At 38.2% G+C, this 22,551-nt stretch overlaps 1 protein-coding gene and 1 long non-coding RNA gene across 2 annotated transcripts in view; one reads left to right on the top strand and one right to left on the bottom strand.

Annotated features, from left to right (window-relative positions):
• Positions 1 to 7,945, top strand: part of LOC108641098 — a 14,983-nt gene extending 7,038 nt beyond the window's left edge. Inside the window, exon 3 of the long non-coding RNA XR_001921756.2 lies at positions 5,744 to 7,945. This is a non-coding gene — a long non-coding RNA (uncharacterized LOC108641098). The remainder of the gene's footprint in view (positions 1 to 5,743) is intronic.
• On the bottom strand, positions 3,187 to 22,551 carry SH3GL2 (SH3 domain containing GRB2 like 2, endophilin A1). Its single transcript, XM_029962926.1, has 8 exons — positions 22,484 to 22,551; positions 20,222 to 20,294; positions 15,880 to 16,023; positions 13,903 to 14,036; positions 12,671 to 12,829; positions 10,355 to 10,458; positions 7,036 to 7,166; positions 3,187 to 4,676 (listed from the first exon to the last, which is right to left on the bottom strand). Exons 1-8 carry the CDS (start codon positions 22,490 to 22,492, stop codon positions 4,477 to 4,479), a joined length of 954 nt encoding a protein of 317 aa, XP_029818786.1. The 5' UTR covers positions 22,493 to 22,551; the 3' UTR covers positions 3,187 to 4,476.

The raw sequence follows: 22,551 nt of genomic DNA, 5'->3' as shown, positions 1-22,551 counted from the left end.
TGAGGGGCAGGAAAGTCCCATAGATAGCACTGTGCATGGTAGTTGGATAAATCAGTGAATCCTCCAGTTTCAGTGACCCAAAGCAGGACCAGGGTGTTTCTGCAGGTACTGAGAAAGCAGATCTTGTCAGAGAGCCCATCCTGGAGTCTCACAGCTCGCAGATGGGCAGAGGCACAGGTGCTTGAACCCCTTTATGTTTCCCTGCATTGTTAGTGCTTCCTTTCAATTCCAGGTTTCATAAAGGGTGAAGAAAAAGACAAGCCCTGAGCAAGTGAGTACAAGAAGCCTGAGGCTGGCTGCCACTAACCCACCAAATGAGCTATGGGCCAGGAGAGGGCTCTTACTACAAGGACTTCAGCTTGTCCACTGTCTGCCCTAGAAGCACTTGAAAGGCAGATGTTCTCTGAGTCTCAGAGCTGTCAGACCTTTCAAAAACCAGCAGCTCTAGCAAGGCATGGCAGAAGTTGCTGTTTCTCTGATCTGCTCCCCTGTGCTGTATCTCCAAGGAAATACTATTAAATAGCTTAGAAATTATCTGTACACTACAGTGCACTGCACTGTTCCCATCTTCTGCAACACATTAGACCAAATGGCAAGGAAAGACAGCAAAGCCTTCTGGAAATTGCACCAAGTCTGCACTTGAACTACCAGAATGCTAAAAGCCTAAAAGCAGTAAAATAATTACAGAACATTCTAGGAATTCTGAGCTGAAGTCTAAGACAACCTACTGGTGCTTTATAGAAAATTAAGCATGTCTATAGAATGTACTCGCTTTTATAGAGTGTTACCTAGGAATATGCCCAGATCCATTATTTCATTTACCTATCTTAAAATCAGCCTACCCCCATGCTGGGAAGAAGACCCATTTCCACACTGACCTACACAAACCCTAATCCCTGCCTTTGTGGGATATGATCAGCTTAGGCTACATTACTATTACTCACTAGGGAGCTATTACTCAGTATAGTGATGTCCATAAAGATTTGCAAGACCTAGAATTGTGAAACCAGAAAAGAAGTCCTCATAGTATTTTGAAGTCTTGTCCAGAAAAGCAGTATGACTATCTGCAAAGGGAGAGTTGTCTGTATAATCGCTAAGCCAAGATTCAAATACAATATTCCAGGTGTGACTACCATCTTTCTTTCTGGAGGGAAGAGGATATTTTAAAATAAGAAAAAAACACCTTTTCAATCACTTCTTTATTTAAATGGAGAAGAGCGTAGGGAACTGTTGGGGTATTTTGCTATGTTTTTCACAAAGATCCATTTTGCAATAAAAAAGGAAGTCCAAGAAGGTAAAAGCTTCATGAAACCTTAGGGTTCAACAGAAAAAATAATCCAACATCAAAACTAAAATATTTATCTATATTTGGCAGCTGATAGCTCAGCACTGGTAGACTTCCTAATTTCCTCTGTGAGGAGACGTTCTACAGCCAGGTTTGGTAATTAGGTACCCATGGCACATTTTTTAAATAGTTCTGAAAACATACACCTTAGGCGGCAGGATGACTGAAGCTGTAAGTCTCCAAGTGAAAAAAGAATGCTGTATCCATCAACAACATGTCTTATGTGATTGTAGAATGAAAGAGTCACAGGACTCCTCAGACAAAGTTTTGAACTACCTGATATGCAAAACCAAACAGCCTCCTGCTTTTTAGATCATCCTCTTCATCCTAGCACTGAAGCTTTAGATACAAACTTTTCTCAGCCCTGGTAATCTCTCCCTTGGCCAAGTCAGATTTTGATCTCACCACCCGAGGAATAAACTGTTCTTTAGGGATTAGCTGTGCGAGACGGAGAACACAACAATATGGAAGTGCCAAGAATTGTGCAACATGTCAAGACAAGGCCCACGTTATCATGTGATGGCATGTAACAGATTTTTTGACTATTCTGTGCATTCCTTCAGGCCCCATTTGTCGAAATACAGTACGTTTCCCTAGATCTCAAAAACAGGGCCCCTCAGCAGGGTGGGGTAGCACTGCATGCCAACTGCCCTTCTGCTCTAAATCATGCAAAATTATCTTTAAGGTTGTTGTCCTATGTTTGCATGCCCTTCACAAATGCTATGTAATAATAATCTGATAAAATAGAGGTGTGCCAGGACACTATGTGTGACTGTTAGGCCTTAATGATTAACATAGTTAATTACCTGTAACATAGTTCTTAACTATAGTATGCCACCATCAGTGGTGGCAGTCACTGACTGAAACTTACTTGGAGGCCAGTCCTTGGATTTAGTACAGAACTGTAATAAAAAGTTCCAGAAATTGTGGTTTTTTAATAGTTTGGGCTGGAAGGGACCTTAAAAGGTCACTGAGACCAAGACTGCTGCAATGAGCAGGGACATCTTCAACTACACCAGGTTGCTTAGAGCCCTGTCCAGCCTGACACTGAACTGAGCCTTGAATGAGGTGCCATCTCTGACAGACTTTTCTTCCACTTTGTCAGTCTGTGTCAACATGCATGGGGACATGTACACAGTGCTGAGATAAGAGGAGGAGGAAAGTAAGAGTGAGAAACAGGGAACATCAAGGTTAAAGAAGGATGAGCTGGAGATGATCCATGACACATCAGCAGATATTCACACTGAGGCCTGTGCAGGGAACTATCACTGAAACGGTGGAGAACAATGAGGAGGAAGAATCAGTAGAGAGATATTATGGACTGACCATAAACCTCCAATTACTCATGCTCATGTGCTGCTGGTGGGGAGGAGTCAGAAGTGAATTTGAGCTTGGGAACTGGGACAGGAAAGGCGATGCTCCTTTTTGTTTCTCACTATACAAAAATATTTTAATTGCTATCAATTAGTTTTCTTCACATCAAGTCTGTTTTGCTTCTGACAGTGTCTCTGTTTTTATTTCAGCCCATAAATAAATTAGAAGTTAACATGTCTTTAAGCTTTACTAGGGAGTTTGTGAACACCAGTATTCTTTGATAAGAAATAACCTGTATCCGCAAGACTGCATGCTGGTCATTGGGACATTAATTTAATGTGCTCAGTGTTCAGTTTATCCTGTTTACAGGGGCCATTATAAGTATGAGATCTATGCGACTGAAGCAAAATGATGATGACAAAAAAAAAGGGCAGGAAATGACGAATAGGCCTTCTGAAAAAAAAATTTTGTTAGCTGAAGTTACCACAACAGATTTTAAAGCAACAAAGCAATAATCCACAACATTATTCAAGTTATTCTTTCAGCATTTATTTGAAATAACAATACTTTCCATGATATAGTTTATACATTAAGCAGTAGGGATTTGTCTTTATTTCACATCATCCAGTATAGAAGTGGCACATTCGAAGCAGCACATTAAACCTCTGATAGAGTCTGTACAGTTTAGATAAATAGAACTCTGGATAACTAAACTAACAGAACTTCTGCAACTGTTACCAAAAGAATGCCAAGAAGCTAGGCACGACACTGTACACACTAAGTGCAGGAAGGAGGAACACAAGAGAACCAACTAAACAGATGGGAAATGTTTCTGCATATACAGCCACTTGTCTTTAACTGCTCAACACAAAAAATAGCATGTTTTATTTTGTCCTCATTGAGGAGAGAGTATGCGCAAATGATGTTCGAAGAACACATGGTAGACAGAAACAAAATGAAGTGATGGTCATGTTTGGTTGGTTACTGTATTCCTCAGTGGATGAGTTTACAAAGGATATCTGGTGCTTAAGCAGCAAGGTTTTCTGCCAAGACTTGACAAGAAACATTAAATAAATGCCAGTTTTATTCCCCGTCTTGCCCGTGTACTGGCATTTTGGTGAGCATGCTAAAAGTTCCTGAAGGGCAAATTCAGGTGGTTTGTGGTCCAACATTTTTACTACAGGAATCCCCATTTCATAGCATACAGTTTACCTCTGGATGGAAACAGGCCTTTTAACAATAATTAAGAATACAAAAATTAGCAGAGAGCAGCAGGACACACAGTGCAGTGGTTCACTTTCTGAGAAACCAGAGGGTCTACACATAAGCTCTCTCTGTGAAAACAGCCAGCCAGTTTGGTTGGAAGATACAGTTCTGGTTAGTCAATGTTAGACCTGTGTGAACTGTATCATTAGGAAGGGAAAGATGGAATGGCAAGAATTTTTCCTTCTTTTTATAGAGAACTAAACTGAAAAGTAATACAGTAGTGATAGGCATTATCTTCCCAAGATCACCTTCACTTTCTGCTGTTTCACTGAGTTACCTGTTTCACTTGCCATCATCTTCCCAGTTTCATCTCACTAATGGCTCTGGTTACTACCAGGCCAGCATGGTCAATAAACTAATCCACGCTATGCTAGCTCAGAAGATACAACGCATCACCACCACATAGTATGACAACATGTAAACCAAAGACGCTCATTAGGAATTGATGACTCTAACCACTGCAGTTTGCACTTGTAAGGTGTAAGAAGCAGCATTCTGAAAGCAGTGGTACTGACACAACTATATGTGTCAGAGGTGGTGGATCAGCCATCCTAATTGGGTAATGGAACTAGAATATCAACATAATTGATGGGGAAGAAACCTGACTGGCCATGAAGCATTCCCTCATACCAGTTTTCATCAATCTGGTTAGTGAGGGTAATGATATCACCCTCTTTAAATCCCAGCTCCCCTTCATTTTCTGGTTCAAAGTCATACAGAGCTCGGCAGCACGGCTGATCCATGTGAGCACCTATGGAGAAGAAACACAAAAAACCAATGTGCTTAAAAATCTCAACATTTTACCACTATACCTATGACAGACTTTGCTGTTTCAAGTATCACTTATATGCTGATGACAGTTCTTTGATAATCTGCTAAACTTCATTAGAAGACAACCATCAGTTTTGGTAACCTTCAGTTACTCTATGTTCCAGCTAGTAAATGTCTGAGAATCCAAAAATAGCTAAGCTACCATCAGGCCCACACCACAAAAGCCCTAATGTATTTTCAGCTTTACAGGCACAGAGACACTTGGTCTATTTACCTCAGGTAAGTAGCGTAAGGGGTACCTTAAAACAACAGTGAAGATATAACTGTGTCTTTGCCCTTTATTTGAAAACTTCACTGATACAGGTAATATCACTGCATATGCTCGAAATCCTCTGAATTTTAATAAGACATTTCCAAAGACCTTTTCTCATAAAACACTTGATTGCAGGGCCAGCAGGATAGATTCAGAACAAATTTGAAATTGACAGCTTTCTAATATGCTAGTTCATGAACATCTGACCATAAACTGTTTAAGATGGCTAATGGATATTATTATAAGTCATTAGTTAATGAGATATTCATACATTATACAAAATTAACAAATATCCTCCCTCCCCCTGAAGTCTCTATAGCCTCAAGCCTACCAAAAGCAAAACTGTTACTAGTTAAAATATTTAGCATTTAGTAGCACTAAATTGTAAGATATCATATCCCTACCTGACTTTCCACAGTAAAAGTTCATACACTTCCAGTGGTCTGAATGAAACAACATATGCCACTCCATCAAAATGACAGTTCTACTTTTCCATGTATACTGGCTTCAAGATGAATAACTTTCAGATTCAAATTTTTTGCATATTCATTTCAAACACTCACTCTGGCTAGAAGACCCATGCTTAAGCTATTTTAGGACAAAAATATTTCATTTCTATAGATCTCAACAGAGCAAGTTTTTCAAATACCAGATTTAATTTATTAAATTCTGTAATAAAACCTTACTTCTTTTCTTTACATATCACTCACAGTATATTTTGGTTTCTTTGTCAGGAAGACTATTGTGCTGACACCAACAAGCTATACAACATGTATTTGGTATCCTCATTGTTACCAGCTGAAATTTAGAAGAATTAGCAAATAAACTCTTTAAATGAACCACCCCAAACATGCATTCAAGAATTTTCAAAGAAGAAAGCATTTCTCTGAAACCAACAAGCACTTCAAAAAACAAATAAAAAAAAGCCCTATTGAAGAAAATGCTAAATACTGCTCTCTGAAGAGAAAAATATGAATGCTGAAGAGACATAGGAACATCAGTCTGCACTGCCTTAGCACAGACAAGTGTTCATGCGGCTACAAAAAAGAGTGAACAATAAAATTACTGTGGAATGAGGAGAGCTTCAGCATGCAAGAGTCAAGCCACACTTATGAACAAGGAATCTCTATTGTATCCTTTTCCTTGATTGCATAGTGAGGAGATTGCTAGAAGATTGTGTAAGATAATTTCTAGTTGCAGGTGGCAAATGGAGAGACTGTTACTGTCTGTATCTGGGAGAACATCAAACATTCACATCTGGATGGGATGAAAAGGAAGGAAATCCTGATTAAATACCTAGTGAAAAAAATCCAGTCTTGCAAGGTGGAATATGCTAGCAATTGTCACTGAAGTAAAGTGGAATAACTGACATGAGGGTCTGGACAGAGGACCACCCTCACCATAACATGGGATAACAGATCCTTACGGTATGAAACAAATAATAAGGCTTTCTTAGTAGGTATGTATATATACATATGAAATAATATATATATATGAAAAAACAGTTATTAAATATATTAATTATGCACGCTCATGTAAATTCTTCATCTTGATTGTGCTGCTCCCAGCTGGACAAAAAAAATAGCTCAGATGGCTGAGTTTTTCTTTTCAGTGATTTTTACTTTCAGGCTCATTGTGTTGTAATACCTGGTTCTGAAAAGCAGGATAAGGTTATGGAGGTCTGGTGGGCTTCAGGTTTCTGCATCTTCATGTAAAACTTTCAGTTGTTATTTTGGTTTTCTAAATGGCTGTTTTGTAAACATCTGTATTACAAGGTAACCTTCTACTACAAAAGACCTTTTCGACCCAAAGACACATTTGAAGCAGTGGACGGTCCGTTCCTGTTCTCCTGCCTGGAGATGTGAACACTTTACAAAGAAACAACAGTTCAAACAGTTCTCTCCTATGCTATCCCCATTTTCATCTTCCCTCACAACTAATCTCCAGAAGAAAGCATGCAACTTCTGCACTGATACAAAACTTCAAACACAGATGGCTTTTTTGCTCACATTGTTACTGCCATTACCTGACGGTTTGGGTGTGGTGGCATGGGATATTCCTCCATTGTGCTGTGCATTGTCACCAGTTGTGAAATCCAGGCTCATACGGGGTTTGGGCTGGTATTCTCGCCTGGGCTGAGATGATGCCTCTTTTATTCTACCAAAACATTAAATGTCAAGAGTTAGTATCTTGTTAGCAGATGAGACACACCAAACATCTTTATTTCCATGGCTGAAGTTCTCATCAACCAATCATCCACACTAAACAATTTTTGTCATTTGGAGTAGTGTATTTTGTTTACAACAATAATTTAAATTACCAAAAAACAGCTGGTGTGAGGCTGCTAATTTTTCTTTCCTTCCAGAAACCTAGTATTTTGCCTGTCTTCCTTTTGTCTCACAATAACAAAGAGCTTCTATGGAGAAAAACTTGGTACATGATTATCAATGCTTACAAAAGGGCTTTATAAACATCTCTGTCCCCACTTTAGCAAGAATTTTGCTTCTATCCCTGGCAAGCATTAACTATTCAGCTCGTTGGTGCCAACTCTTGTCATTTTGGGAGAAGACTGTGGGAATGTACTGACTTCAGTTGAAAGCTTGGTTAATTTGCAGTCTGGAATACCTGTTTCACAAAGGGACAAAACTCCAGTCTTCCTGACTTTCAAAAATTTTATATATCATTCATTTCAACTTATTCTTTTAATTGAGATATCTAGAATTTCTAGGAAAGGGTACATTTTAGATTTCCGTGTAAAATCCAGGCAATGGATGAACAGCTTAAGTAGAACAACATATATTTCTAATACCACATATGGAAGAATACTTGAGTCAAGACCTCTAGATTTAAAAGACAAATTGGTTTCTCTAATCTTTTCTAGATCTGCCCTAGACTTGCTGTTGATAGCACATTTTGATTTATCTATTGAAAAGACTTAACAGGTTTTGATCCTAATAACAATATTATTAGTATCACTCAGTCCCCAGAGACTGCTTTTCTTCTACATAAAAAAATAACCAAACTCATAACCATATTAAAAACATAAATAATTGAAGCTGTCAAAATATCCTTAAATAAAAAGGTTTTGCTGTGTTTCACTCATTAACAAAATTTACATTTTCAAGCCAGTAAAGCTTTGGAGAAAAATATATTTAAACAAGTTCTGTTACACTTAATACTTCCATGAAACAAACACCATCTTTTTCTGCTTATGAACTATAAAGTGACAGTTCCAGTGGCTTGCTAAAAACTACCCAAAAGCTCAGCATTGGCCATGTTTCTTAAGAAAAGAAACATCTCCATGGAAACCATTCCTTCTTCCCAGCCACTCTGTCATGATACTATATAGTGAAAACTGCATCCACCTTCTGCTTGGTGAATTGGGGAGTTTAAAAGTAATAGCTTTTGCTGATCTTCCAGTTTTTATTAATTTTACTGCAAGTTTCCTAATGGTTGCCAAAATTCTAAAATCCCAGTTCCTGGAAACATGGTATTTAAAGGAAGTTTATATCTTCCATTAATGTTTAGGAGAAAAATGAAAATTCTTGCACTTGCAGTTCCTGAAGAAAGTCTTGAAGTCTAATTTAAACAGCCCAGAGAAAACAGAATACAAGTGCATTTTTAAACTTTTCATGGTTTTTGCAATCTAACTCTTACTTTCTTTCATTCTTTGGTGAATATTTTACACAGGACAATGTTGATAGTTAAAAGACATTGTCCATGCCAAACAACAGCATGAACAGGTTCCATTCCCATCTTTTTTTAAAAAGTATTTACAAAATGGGCAATATCTGCTGTAGACATCACTGAGAGTGAATAGTAAAAAATTTGTTCAACTTAAAAGTAAAGCATTATTTATTTTCTGTTCCATATAGTCAAAAAACAAACCCCAAAATCCAGGGGCCATGCATTTCCTTTCCACCTGCGTATCACCATCAGGAAAAGAGTAGTAGTTCAAATAGTGACAGCTCTACATTCCTGCCTCATCTCTGGCATGAGCATATCACAGAGCTCTAATTTGTGTCCAGTGGTGTGAACAAAGGATGATTTATCCAGTAGACTTTTTGCAATTAGGGATGCACAGTAAGCTTATGCAAAATATGTACTTCAGCTGAACTATAATAGCAATCTGATGCAAGATCCTTGAAAATCTAAAATTATTCAAAAGGGAAAAGGATGATCTCAACTGATACAGGAAGAGAAATCTATTGCAGAGAGAGGTAAGTTCACTTAATGGCATAATTTATGGACTACAAAACAACCCACCTGCTCCCGAGGATTTTTTAATACTTTTGTAAAGTAAATGAATTGCAGTATTAATTTAGAAGTGCTGAAAATTGTTTTGTTAGTTGTTTAGAAAGTACTGCAAACTATATCCTGAAACAGTCAGCTGGGCAGCCTACCTACCAAAACAAGTGCTGCTCCGAATCATAATTTTAACACTTAGAACCGAATGAGGTTTTCAGAATGTATGCTCAGAGAAAATAAACACTGACAGACGCAGCAGTACCAGTAATTTGATCTACACTAATGACATCAGAAAACAGCAAAGAATCATGCATAATCAGGTTCACACAGTATGTGAACATTATCTTGTCTTGGGAATTATATCCAGCCTTTACTAAGAGTCTTCGAGAACCATATGGACTAAGGAAATATTTCCTGTATGTTAAATTTCCTTGAAGAAGGATGTATGTCTGGGAAGCTGATCAATCTCTTTTGATGAAAACAAAAATTCTAAACTAAAAATTATAAAACTCTATTAGGAAGATATTATTTCAATTCTAATGGCATATGCTTTTAGAGAAAAGCAGGGAAGAGGTAAACTCATTAAAGTCTTGTATCAAGTTTGATCTTATAATAAAACTGGAAAAAGGAGTATTTAAGAAGGTGGCAAATAAGGACAATCTCACTACCTGGCTTAGGAGGGTCTTCAGGTAGACAAGAATGCAACAAGATACTCTTTTTCAGAAGCAATTATTAATATCCTCTCAGAATGAGTACTTTGTGAATACATGCACAAACAGTAAGGAATCCAAAGTCGTAAGTCTCATGGAATTCAATATTTATAAACACTTACTTCCAGTTAAATTACATTTAACAGCTTTACTGAGCTGAGGTGCTTTCCTGAACTCAGTCCTGACTGAGTCATATTCAGAAGTAGATGCATTTCCAAAACATATAAACCCCAGCTTGCAATTGCCCAGCTTGCAATGGCCCTTGCTTTCATAAACATACAAATACCAAACTGAGAAAGATAACAGCGCTGCATTCTACTCACAGGTTTTCTGCCTCTGCAAAACTAACAAAAAATCTATTTAATAAACTTACAAAAAGTGCATTACCTATCTTCCAGCTTAGAAGTAACTCGCTGTAAGATTTGTGTGGCCTGTTTGTGGTACTCCAGCTGGGCTTGGACAAGAGCAGAAAGCTGGCTCACTTGTTCAATCTGAGGATTGACATTCAAACATCAGATGTTAGGTGAATATTAACAGCTAAGCAATAGCGAGCAAAGACCACTGTCCACTGCAAAGGCAGTTTTACTTATCTCTCTAAAAACTTGATTTGTCTTTGTAGTTAATAATAAATAGTTACACATCAGTCTTTATTCATTACCATGTCTGGTTATGACCTGATCTGGAATGGTAACAGCAACTCTTCTCTGCCGATCATCTCTCCATGGCTGATTTGCATGAACAGCAGCCTACAGACCTACCACATTCAGAAACAACATCATCATGGCTAGGCTTCGTGAATGAAGATTTGGGAACACTATGAAAGTAAATGAGGCTGTAATGAGAGTATAATACACCTTCTCCCACCCTGCCTCTGAGGGGCACAAAACCGTAAGGACTATGGTTATGCTTCTGTTGTATTCTGGCCTGTGAAGCAGATCAAAACAGGATGATACTACATACACTTGGATGCAGAATATTTGTTGTGAAGGCAGATAGCATTCTACTTCATGAGGCAAAAAACATCCAAAACACTTGTGTGGGCAATGCAATTGCCAACAGTTTCCATAAAACACGAGGCTGCAATGGTGTAATGCAGGCCAGCACTGTCTGGCTGCATGGGGATGGATGTTACTACAAGGATTAGAACTACAAACCTTTAATACTTTTTTCATTTCAGCACATCTATATTTCACTTTTATGCAAATATTAATTTCTATATGCAAATATTTCAGGTTTGTTATGGCTGCTCTACAGCAATCCGGTGACAGAATGTAGAATTGGATTAGGTGTGTATTTAAACTTAGAGGTTAGCAAAGGCATACAGTGCTTTTGGAAAGCTTCATAAAAGAGTTTGGCGAAATAAACACCTGAAAAAAAGCACAAAGATCAGTGTTTACAGAGCCATTGTGCTGTCTACTCTCCTATACAGATCTGAATCATGGGTCATCTACTGCCACCACCTGCGACTCCTACAACGCTTCCATCAGCGCTGTCTCCGCTCAATTCTAAACATCCACTGGTCAGATTATGTGACCAATACATCTGTTCTAGAACAAGCAGCAGTCACAAGTATTGAGGCCATGTTGATGAGAACACAGCTGTGTTGGGCAGGACATGTCTCAAGGATGAAGGACCATCGCCTCCCTAAGATCTTGCTCTATGGTGAACTTGTCCCTGGCTGCTGCATGAGAGGAGCCCCGAAGAGGAGATACAAGGACTCCCTGAAACAACATCTCAGCTTTGGCCATATTGATCAACATAACTGGTCTACTCTGGCCTCCAATCGGGAAGCCTGGAGACACACCATCTATAATGCTGCTGATGCCTTTGAGAACACACGCAGGATCACTCTTGAGGAGAAAAGGCAACACAGAAAGAATCGTGCCTTGCAGAATATACCACCTAAGGAGTCTTTCTGCTGTGCCTTCTGCAACCGGACATGTCTGTCTCATATTGGCCTTTTCGGCCACCAACGCGCTTGCAACAAACGTGGGTAGAGCCCTTCCCAAATCTTCATTCGCGAAGCCCAGCCATGTGTGTGTATTTAAACTTAAAACAAATCCAATAATTTACATCAACGGAAATACTTACACTGAGTTTCCTTTGACTATATATTCTGTTAAGACAGACTTCACCTGACATGTTTTTTCCTCCAAAACAGCTAAATGTTTCTTCTCACTTAATTTTACAATTTCAACATTAATTATAAATAGAAGATTAGATAAACCTTATAAATGCTCAATTCTAACCAGTCTATAAGCAAAACATATGCTGCAGAGTCAGATATAAACAGTCAAATTAACTTTGGTTTTCCTATTTACTGTTGCATCTGATTACAGCAAAGACCATGGGACTGTGAGTTCATTTCTCACCTTTACCAATCCTCTCAGGAGCCCAAACAGTTGAGCAAAAGCCTTGGCTCAGACTCTATAACCATAACTAAGTAAAAGTCATTACTTACATTTATATAATTCTAAAAAGAAAGACATTTTGGTTTAGTAAGTGACACTCTGCAGTTAGGAAGCATAACAATGTTGTAGAGGATTTATATTTTTTAGCTCAGTTACCTATAAAATACCTAAAAAATTAGTCCTATATGAACATGCTGCACTTTACTACAGCTTCTGAGCCTCTTTGTCCAACAAGGAGGAAAGTTCTTCTAATATCTAAGACTCTGGTCAAAGATTAACAGGGGTATCTCACATCCATCTCCAGAAGGTTGAACATGCTTGATTCAGCAATTTCTTTTGATTCATCAAATTTCTCCAGAGCCTGACGAAGCTCTTCATCAGGGAGCTTGCCCTGTCTTTTCTTCTTGTAATCAAAATCCAGGCGTCGACCCTCCATTTTCTTCAGGTGATGCTAAAAAACAAAAAATGCAAACACAAGCACAGAACAAAAGGATGTTCCCCAACTCTCCTGATACTGCACTGTAAGCAGGTGGTTCACACACACTTCCAAGCATGTGCTGTTTCCTGTATATCAGCCATTCTCCACAGGGGAGAAACAGAATCATGAATTAGGTGGTTTTATGTATCACTTAAGAAGCGATGGTCTAAATGACTGACCAACACTAAAAAAAGTCCACATAGAATGGACAACTGCAATTTCCATCTGTATAAAAGATATGCAGATTTCTAGCTTTTTAACTCCGATGCAGAATTTCCTAAATACTATGTTTTTTCCCTAGATGTTTAGGAGAAAATCATTTTAAAAGCACAATTTATTATATTTTTGCCTGTGTAACAGCTCTCATAAACAAAGTAACACAGAAAATATTTTTATCATCTCTATCAGGCCACCAAATTATCTGAAAGTTATCTTATATTAAAGATTTTCTAGATTGTTAAGTGATGTAACATTCACATTAATCTGTTTAGCAACTGCCATGTCAAGATGGCCAAAAGTTAATGCTACCAGTAAAAGCATGATTAGTTTAGGTGTTTACTGTCCCTCAGAAGAATCAATTTGTCATCTATTATGATATACATAACTTTATCAACTTTGTAAACTATATCAAAGGACTCAAAACATCTTTCATCCACATATAGTCAACAGTATGAAAGCCTTACTAAGGTCAGAATAGCAGCTACTACACATACAAGCATCTGCCATACACTACAGAATGGAATGTAAACACCTCTACACCTATGTAGTGAAATGAGCTTTCAAATGGTAAGATTAGAATAGTGTGTTCATGCCTGCATAACCTTGATGATGCCACTATCAAAAAACATTAGAATTTGGATCTTTCCCTTTCTAAACCACCAACTAGAGAGACAGAACTGAAAAATAGAATTCAAGCCAGAAGAGACTAAAATCAGGTCATCTGCAAATCTGAATGCCCATTTTAAACTACACCAGTAATGGAAATTCTGAACATATACGCAGTCCACACATTTGGCATTGTTAAAATGCTGCATTGCGGTCAACACCTGTATTTCTCTTAGATCTTTGTCGTGGAGATTCTGAAGTGGGTCAATGAAGTTTTGCTTCACTTCCATGTCTAAAGAGTCCTTGACCTCAGAAAGCTCCTTCATAGCTTCTCCCACATCAGCAAGCGCTGGTCCTGAAAGAAAAGATACACACTTTATCTCAAAATAACTTAGTCTTGAGTCACTGTAGAATGAAACTGAGTTATGGAAACTTCAGTTAGTATTTCATTTTAAGTCTTAAGTTAGGAAAGAAACAGAAAACGATGCACTGAGTGAAAGGGCATTTTACAGTTCTGCAGCCACCAAGACTTCATGCCTTGTAATACAGCTGAATTTGAGGTTCCATGTTGTGTCAAGATAGTCTCCTCCATATCCCTCATTATTTGTTCATTCCTCACTCTATTGAAACATGCTAGAATAGAATCATCTGTAGTTGCTCCAGTGTTGCCATCACCAGAGTACATTAAAAAATAGTTCTAATTCAAGTTTAGGTCTCCCCATTTCTATCGGTAAGGCTGGTAATAGTATCAAATGTAAAAATTCTTAATTTCAAAGATTTATTTTTTTTTAATCAAAGTTTTATTTTATGAAACTATAGACTTCACAGTACTACTACACTTCAGAGGTCTATTACATAGACTACTGAAGTGTAGGTGTCTCAAGCTCATAAACTTCAGTAACTTTAGTAGCCTTGTGAGATTTCCTCCAAGATTAACTTGAGGGCTACCACTCTGTTTTAATTCCTCTGCACAAAAACAAAAGCAAGAAGCTCGAACATACCCTCCTGGTTTGAGGTGTAGGTTGGAGGAAAAAAATATCCACTTTCAAAGAATACAAAGAGTCTAAAAACAAAAAATGTGAGAAATCAGAAGGAGCTTTGTTTCTCAAGCAGGGGATGCCAGGAATGCACTGCAAAATGAGAGAGTCTGTCAGACTGGACAAGGGACAAGCAGCCATAATAGCTGTTATTAGTTAAGAATGTGAAAATAATTGCCGTATCTATGCTACTGCCTGCTAGTGCAGTTATCAAGGAGCATACAGCAATTTGTAGAAGTTGTGTTAGTTCCTGATCTTCCTTTTAAAAATGTGTTTGAAATTTAGCAAATGAGAGACAACCGATTAAAAAAACTTCAAACAGTAGTCTTTAGCACAAATCTACCTACATCTGTCAAGCTAACTAGTAAATCACATAAAACAAGTAAGAAAGTACTTTTTCTATTGTAGATGTCTTTATGACAGGAAAACAATTCTATGAAGATTCAAATAGAAAATAGAACTTTCACAGTAGTATTTGAGGGTCCTATATGACCTATAGAGAAATGGAAACACAGAAGCCAAAAAAACACCACAGAAAGACAAAGTATACTGTTGTGAATGTCATCACTTCTAATTATAGGTCTACTGCTGAAGAACATAATGTTAAGAGCCAGTTTAACATTTGTAACTCAGTTGTAAACTTATTTGGGCTTGGAGGGAGGAGCAATTGACAGATAAGACAAGAGTATTCACTAGTGCCTTAAAATGTGGAATTTGGTCAGAAAAAAGGCCAAAGCCTATTAAAAATCTATTAGCTTTTATTCCTTGTCTGTTATTAAGAAAATAACAGTTAGTATAAGGATTCTGAGGACAAAAGGGCTTTATTGTGTCTATGCATTGACAATAATACAGTGTCTGTACATGCACATCTTCCATTCCAGTACAACTACCTATGACAGAGGGTTAACTTATATGGATATGGGTCTGAATGCAAACAATCTGACTTTCATTCATGCGAAAAATTTCTCTAATCCAAATCTGCAAAAGGTACTTAAACAGGCCTTGACCGACCTTAAAGGAACAGTTTGATGAAGCAGAATTCTAATGATTCTTGCAGAAGTTCATCCTCTATTAGAGCACAGACCTTTAATAATGAAAGTTATATGAAATTTTACTATCATGTTTACTGCACTATAAGGGAAAAGGAAGTAAAAAAGTTACCGAAGTTGCATTCTTCGCCAAGTTCTCGGCCAAATTTCAGCATTGCATCTGCCAGCAAGGCTTCTGCCTGAGGGTAGCCTGGTCCCTTCTCCTGGCCTCGAATTTTTGACATAGTGTTGATCATGCTGAGTTTAGCTCTGGAAGCTAAAGAAGGCAAGTGACAATATCACAAACATGCAGTTGTTTGCTTACACAGTCATGAATGCACTCCTGTGTTTAAACTTATCTGAGCTACCTAAAATGTATTTGAAAGACATTTTCTAAGTTTAGGACTAAGCCCTTGGAATGAAGGAATGAAATATTGCCATTTTGTTTTTGCTGGTAGGGTAGAGAGGAGTCTCTGTCCAGCACCTGAAGTCAAAGCTTCCCTTGAAATGACTTGGACAGAAGTAGGCCTAGAAACACTTCCACGACAGCATGTCTGACACACGACAGGCAAGAAAATCTGTAAGATATCTCCAAATTCTTAATCTTAAAATCCGTAGGTAGCCAATGAGATAGAGATTGAGACAGCCTTGCTCTCAAGAAGAGGTTCAGACTAGGTACACTCAACAGTAAACTGTGGTGCCCCCCATTTTTAAATGTTTGGAAGATTTTCTGTTGTAGAACATTAAATAAAATCTATGTCCCCAAACATGATGTCCAACAACCTTTGAAACCCTTTTTGCTTTTTATGGAGGTTTGGGGAAACTCTTACTTCAATATGACTTTCAACTGCAGATCAAAAGAAACGACACAATTATCATAATTGATGAAAACAAAGACAGCACACACAAAAGAAGTGATTTGTTTGATGATGTACTTTAGTGAATTTTTGCAATTACAGAATCTGAAAGGCCTGCAGAGAGTGAATTAATTAACACTACTTAAGTTCAAATTTTGCCAGCTAAATCCCATTGCCAGCAAGCTAACTCAGAGGATGTTTCTTAACTACATTATTGTCCGTGCTAGAGGAGGACAGCTATGAATGCCTCTACCTTTCCACTTGCAAAGGCCTGAGGTTGTTAGGTGCTCTTGAGAGTTAGTATTTCTGTTTACAAAATATTAGTAGCTCACACTGTTGTGTGCCGATTTCATTGGTCAAAACTGAACCTTGCACACATTTGTGCAACAAAACAAAACACTAGAACTGGAATCAATAAATGTTTTTCTTTCCATTTATTGTTAAAAGTGCACATCAAGAGATAGTTCTTGTTGTATGTTTCACTTTGTGGCTTATAAATGTATGCACAGATACAGACATGGAAACAGACATAGGAAAATCAGACAAGTCTCATAGAACTTATTTTGTCTGAGAAGCAGCTATGAAAGGAAAATATATTTTTAACATATAGTAATTATGGGTTTTTTTAGTTTTTTCACTACCCTTGACTGCCATCAGATCATGTTTTTCAACATGTGAATTTTCTGACACCTTCTCTTTCTACCCACTACAAAACTGCAGTCAGCAGACTCGCTGACTGTTCAGTATAAGAAACTGCATTTTAATGAAGTGTCTGGCCTTTAAAAATGGTATTGAAATGATGGTGGCAATGAGAAAATACAGAAGCACAAACGACACTAATGCACAAACAAAATTAGTCAGGGGAATGGAGGCAGTAAGCTGAATAAATCAGGAACAAATGGGAGTACTTTCAGAAATAAAAGAAAAAATGTGAGAGGGAATATAAAAAGATGAAGTGTCTATATTCTGGACAGCAAGGTAAGAGTAGAAAGCAAAACGTATGGAAAAGAATGAAAGAGGTGAAAGGATAATAAGGGAAGGGCAAGAAACATATCCTAAAGAGAAGAAATATAAGCATGAAAAATGTATGTTTGAATGATTTATCTAATAATTTAATCATGATTACATTAAAATAATAATAATTTAGTAGGAATCTAGAATACATCTACCAGTGGTCTCATTCCTCTTTTTTTCTTCTAAAGTTGGTTCCAGTAACTTCCACAGGAGCAAAAGTAAGTTTGTCCTCAGCCAATTTCAAAATCCCACCTTGAGATTTTCAGTTCTATTGTTTTATTGTGCTAGTGCCATGTGCTGTCTTCTCTACGTTATATTTCAACCTGAGCAAGGACAGGCAAAGATGTACAAAGCATCACATGCAAGTGATCTGAGTGGTTGATTATTTTCCCAGTTACACTCCCTCTCCTTTACATTTACTTTCATGGTGTCACTAATGATTTCCCTTAATATTAAGTATTAGCAGAACCACAGTGAATCATAAGAATGCTGCCAAAAGCTTTTGAAAGAAACTTAAACAGAGAATTCAATCACTCATTCTTTGTACTTTCAATCTTGTTCATCCTGCATATCTTCTGCTTGAAATATGGTCACATACATCTGCATGGAAAGCCTTTAAGTCTTCATCATGTTCAACTTCAGTAATTTTCAGGTTTCCTTCAGCTTTTTTTTTTTTTCATAACTGGGGAGTCACAAAGCTATCTTTTTCATTTGCACTAATCTCAGCCCAACATCTCTTTCAATAGCTTTCACCTTTGTCTTTAATATCCTTTTCCTTCTCCATTCCAGCATTAATTAACTGTTTTATGAAGTTAGACCATGATGCATACTTCTTTTGTTGATATTTCAAAACACCATGAAGCCAGTTGATCTCTAGAACCACAGTCCTATGTTATCCATGCCTATTCGTGTTTTCAGGGCACATCTTCCTTTTCAAGGAATGTGTGCTACATCCCAATCTCTTTTCTCCCCATCAAACACAAGTAAACTTCTAATCTTCTGTTAAATACTGCTGTTAAAGGATTTGTTTGATGAAATGAATAACATGATTTCATTTTCTATGTATGAAAGTAAATCTTCCTCCTGCCTATTATGATTTTAATTTTCTGATTCTACTTGCATGTGCCACAAGCAGACGAAGGGATATGTAGCTGGACTATGGAAACTGTTCTTTCCTGCAGCACTGCGAATCTACATCAGCCTGAAGTGCCTGAATTCATACACTTAGCTACTTCCAGAAATTTTGCTGCCTGCTTTTGATGGGAGCCTGTTTCGTGATTCACAGCAATCCTAACCACTCAGATGTGTCAGGAAGGCAGTCAGAGAAGCACCAAACAGCCAAAGCTTATTACTCAGTCTACACAGTGTTGCAAAACAGCAGCTTGACAGTAGTTCACAATTTTATCGCTAGCTCCATAATGTTTGTCAGTCCTATTGTTTTTCCTGCAGAGTACTTGTTGACAATGAGCAGTGAAGCTGTGGACTCGTGTCATAAACAGAATTTCATATGTTGACATAGAAACCATTCTAGTCATCATTATTTTCTCTCTAGCAGTTCTTGAACTTGTAAACACTAATCATCCTTCTCTTTTTCTATTTCCAATTCACTGTCAGCGTCATTGAGTTATTATTTCCCCTTTTTTTCTGTAATCTAAGATAAAAATATCATCAACTAATCTATACCAGCAATAGTCCTTCAGTATACCACACTGGAGCTGAAATATTTCACACCAGCTCAAGTTTGTTTCCAGCTATTAGGAATATATATTCCTTAGTGTGAATGAGTGAATTTGGTCTGTACTTCCATGACACTCTAAGATACTTATGGTAGCTAGAGGGCCTAATTTTAACCTTCACCTTGATTTTGCACAAGTTAACTCCATTGCCCCTCAGTGATACTCGCGTTGACTTACAGTAGTTCCTAGATTGCTACAGAAATCTTCATACTCTTCAATTTAATAGTTTACATATTTATTACAGGTCCAGATCACCCCTCCTTGTGAGGATCTTTGGCAAAAGAGGAACATGTAGCTCTCCATCAGCCCTATCACAAACCAATTCTTTCATTTCCCCACGGAAAACACTCATTGATTTCTATTTTGAAGGTTCAATTGAGTCATCTCTGACTATACCCATTTCTCTCCTTTTCACCAGTATGGTATCAACAACTCTTTTGCACCCTTCCTTTTCTACTAACTCTAATAAGGGAAATCACCAGAGGACCAGATGAAAAGTGCTATCTCTTCCTGTGCCATGGAGGAAGTTGCTTCAGAACTTTGCCTTTATTTCATGGTCTGCAAGGACTGCCTGGTCCTTTACCTTCACATGGTGAATGACTGAGACAGTAAGAGATGCCTCACACAGTCTTACTGTGTCTCTCCTGATCCCCACCTGTGGGCTGATTGGCCTGCCCTGTGCCCATACCCATGACACAGAAATCTGTACTCATCTCTGTTATTTCACAATAACTTCACCAATCTTGTGTTAACCTTAATTGCATCAGTGAGGACTGGTGAGATTTTACACTGTCAGACTTTTGTACTGGTGAGAAAGAGTACTTTCAAAAAGTGCTGCAAGTACTGTAAGACTGTGAAATTACATTACCTGGATTGGGCTGAAGATACTCTATTGTTTTTGCCATTATTTCCACAACTGCCCTGCTGGTAACATCCACTTTCTGAAGGAGAGAGTGTTAAACAAAAAGAAACATGAAAAGTTAGACAAAAGGAAGATATTTTTCTCTCTTTTTATTCTTATAAATTCTTTTAATTCTTCTTATAATTTATTTTTATGTCCCTGAGAACAGCCTGGTATGAGAATGATGATAATCCCTAAAAAACTACTAAAGCATGAGTACACCATTTCAGTTTCTAGCAGATCCATTCTCAAAGCCATTAGTACAGAGCATCTCAGGGTGTGTTAGAAATTTGATACAACTCACTGTACAGTGTTGATTCTTTACATCACCCTGGGAACCATCCACAATAGGGAAAAGTTTTTGATAGAACAGTCACTGACAACTTTTTGGGGAACTGGCCATCTTTGATCCCCTAATAACTGGCAAAATGAGAGGAAAGCAGAAGTCAGTCAACTATGGTTGGAGAGCAAGGTCTGGTAAAACTGTGATGGAGAAGACTAGGTATTCATTCAGTTTTCAGTTTCAAGAAACCTATCAGCATGGATGCACTGACCGTTTATTGTCCCTTGGCTGACTCCCGTAGTTAGGATTTTAAAATACTTAGAACCAAACAGCATTACTTTCTTCTACTTTCTTCTGTAATAAGAATTCTTGCTTTCTTACAAAGCACTCCCTATCTGCTTTCTAAAGTGAATGTAGCAAAGTATGCAACTACTCTCCCTCTCAGTATCAGGTCTCAGAGAAAAAATGCTGCTTTGGCAGATTGGGGAATCCCTGTAACCTGTTGTGTGGTCTGTATTTATAAGGACACATTGCATTTCTCTGCAGGGTAGCTTGTGTCCCACAGAGAGAACTCCTTCACCATAATGGCAAGTTCCTATTTTAAAAAAAGAACACCTAAGGTAGGTTGGTTGCACCACACTGTGACTGACGTCTTTCCTGTTTCCTGTTGCCACTGCCATCTGCCAGGTCTTGCTCTATGCTTTACACAAAGAAGCAGGACAAGTCTGCCAGACCTAGGTGAATAAGTAGCTGAACTGCCTGGTAGGGAACCCAGAAATGGCTAGAAGGCTGCAGAGGAGAGTGAGGGTGAGGGAACAGAAGGCTAGGAATGGGCAGAAGGATCATGTCCACTGCCTGCAGGAAAGCTGGCAATGGACAGAGGGCCAGGTGGGGAGTGTGGAGGCAACTGATGAATTTATTCTGTTCCCTTCTCAGGTCTCAGTGCTATCTCCTGGGCTGCCAACCCATGCCACCCACAAGCTTTATGTGGGACTCACCCCGACAATGTCCTCTTTTCCACTCTAAACTTTACACCAGTTTTCTGAATCTTCATTAACATCTTCCAGTGGGAGTGCCTATACTTGCAGCATATACAAAGGGAAGTTGAGTGGGAGGGGGGAAACCAACTCGGTACTTTCTCTGTAAGAAGTACAAAGGATATGCCCTTCTCCTTTATTTCCCATCCAAGGTTTTTTTCCTAGTCTCACTATATAAATGTACAGATAAACAGCCGCTCTCTTAATCAGTTTTATATCAGATACATACCCTATAAATCACCTAGCACTAGCTTGTGTTACAAGATTTGATAGTACCTTTCAAAGTTGAAGCCAGAAAAAAATCTGCCCCTACTAATTCTGTCCGCTGAAATATTATCACTGCCCCATACAGCTGTGGTTTTTTTTATTTTTGTTTCCCTCCACCGAAACACTCAGTGCTACCACTATCAGGCTCACCAAGCAGCCTCCTATGGGGAGTTAGGCCCACCTAACCTGAGGCATTTTGCCAGCGGAGGCTGCCTAACAGGATCTGAACCTGTGAATGACTATTCCAGTGCTGCTGTCAATACACTTCAGCAGACAGCTTTTGCTCCTCCTGACCTGTCACTCAAGGATCTGAGAATTGCTAGCACCCTTTGCCACTGAAACGACCATCTTGTAGATAGACTCAGTTTCCAGAGATCCCCTGCAGTGGTTTAACTGAAGCTAATTTGTAGCTGACATCAGCCTCAATCTCTGAATGTAATATGTGTGTTATAAAGAATGCCATACACTACACATGCCTTAGTTAGAAAAGAAGCAGAAATAGGAAATGGAAAGCTCCATTCTGCTGAATAAAAGTTAAGTCTTTCAAAAATTTTTTGAGTGATTTAGGGACAAAAACTTTGAAATTCCTGAAAGAAAAAATGCATGGTAATAATGAATATATGCATCTGTATTTAGACTTACCCTTTCCATTTCTTTGAAATCATCATCTAGTTTGGTTCCTTCTGCACCTCCTACTTTTTCACTCACTT

The sequence above is a fragment of the Manacus vitellinus genome, unplaced genomic scaffold (assembly GCF_001715985.3).
Source record: "Manacus vitellinus isolate BGI_N305 unplaced genomic scaffold, ASM171598v3 scaffold_50_pilon, whole genome shotgun sequence".
NCBI lineage: Eukaryota > Metazoa > Chordata > Aves > Passeriformes > Pipridae > Manacus > Manacus vitellinus.
This window is presented reverse-complemented; position numbering and strand designations above follow the sequence as displayed.

What these genes read in the sequence shown, in the direction of transcription:
- SH3GL2 (XM_029962926.1), bottom strand. An exon ending in GTATCTTCAGCCCAATCCAG is followed by an intron (nt 16,024 to 20,221) that starts GTAATGTAATTT and finishes TGCCTTCTTTAG; the next exon opens with CTTCCAGAGCTAAACTCAGC. An exon ending in TCAACCTTCTGGAGATGGAT is followed by an intron (nt 10,459 to 12,670) that starts GTGAGATACCCC and finishes GTCAATCCTCAG; the next exon opens with ATTGAACAAGTGAGCCAGCT.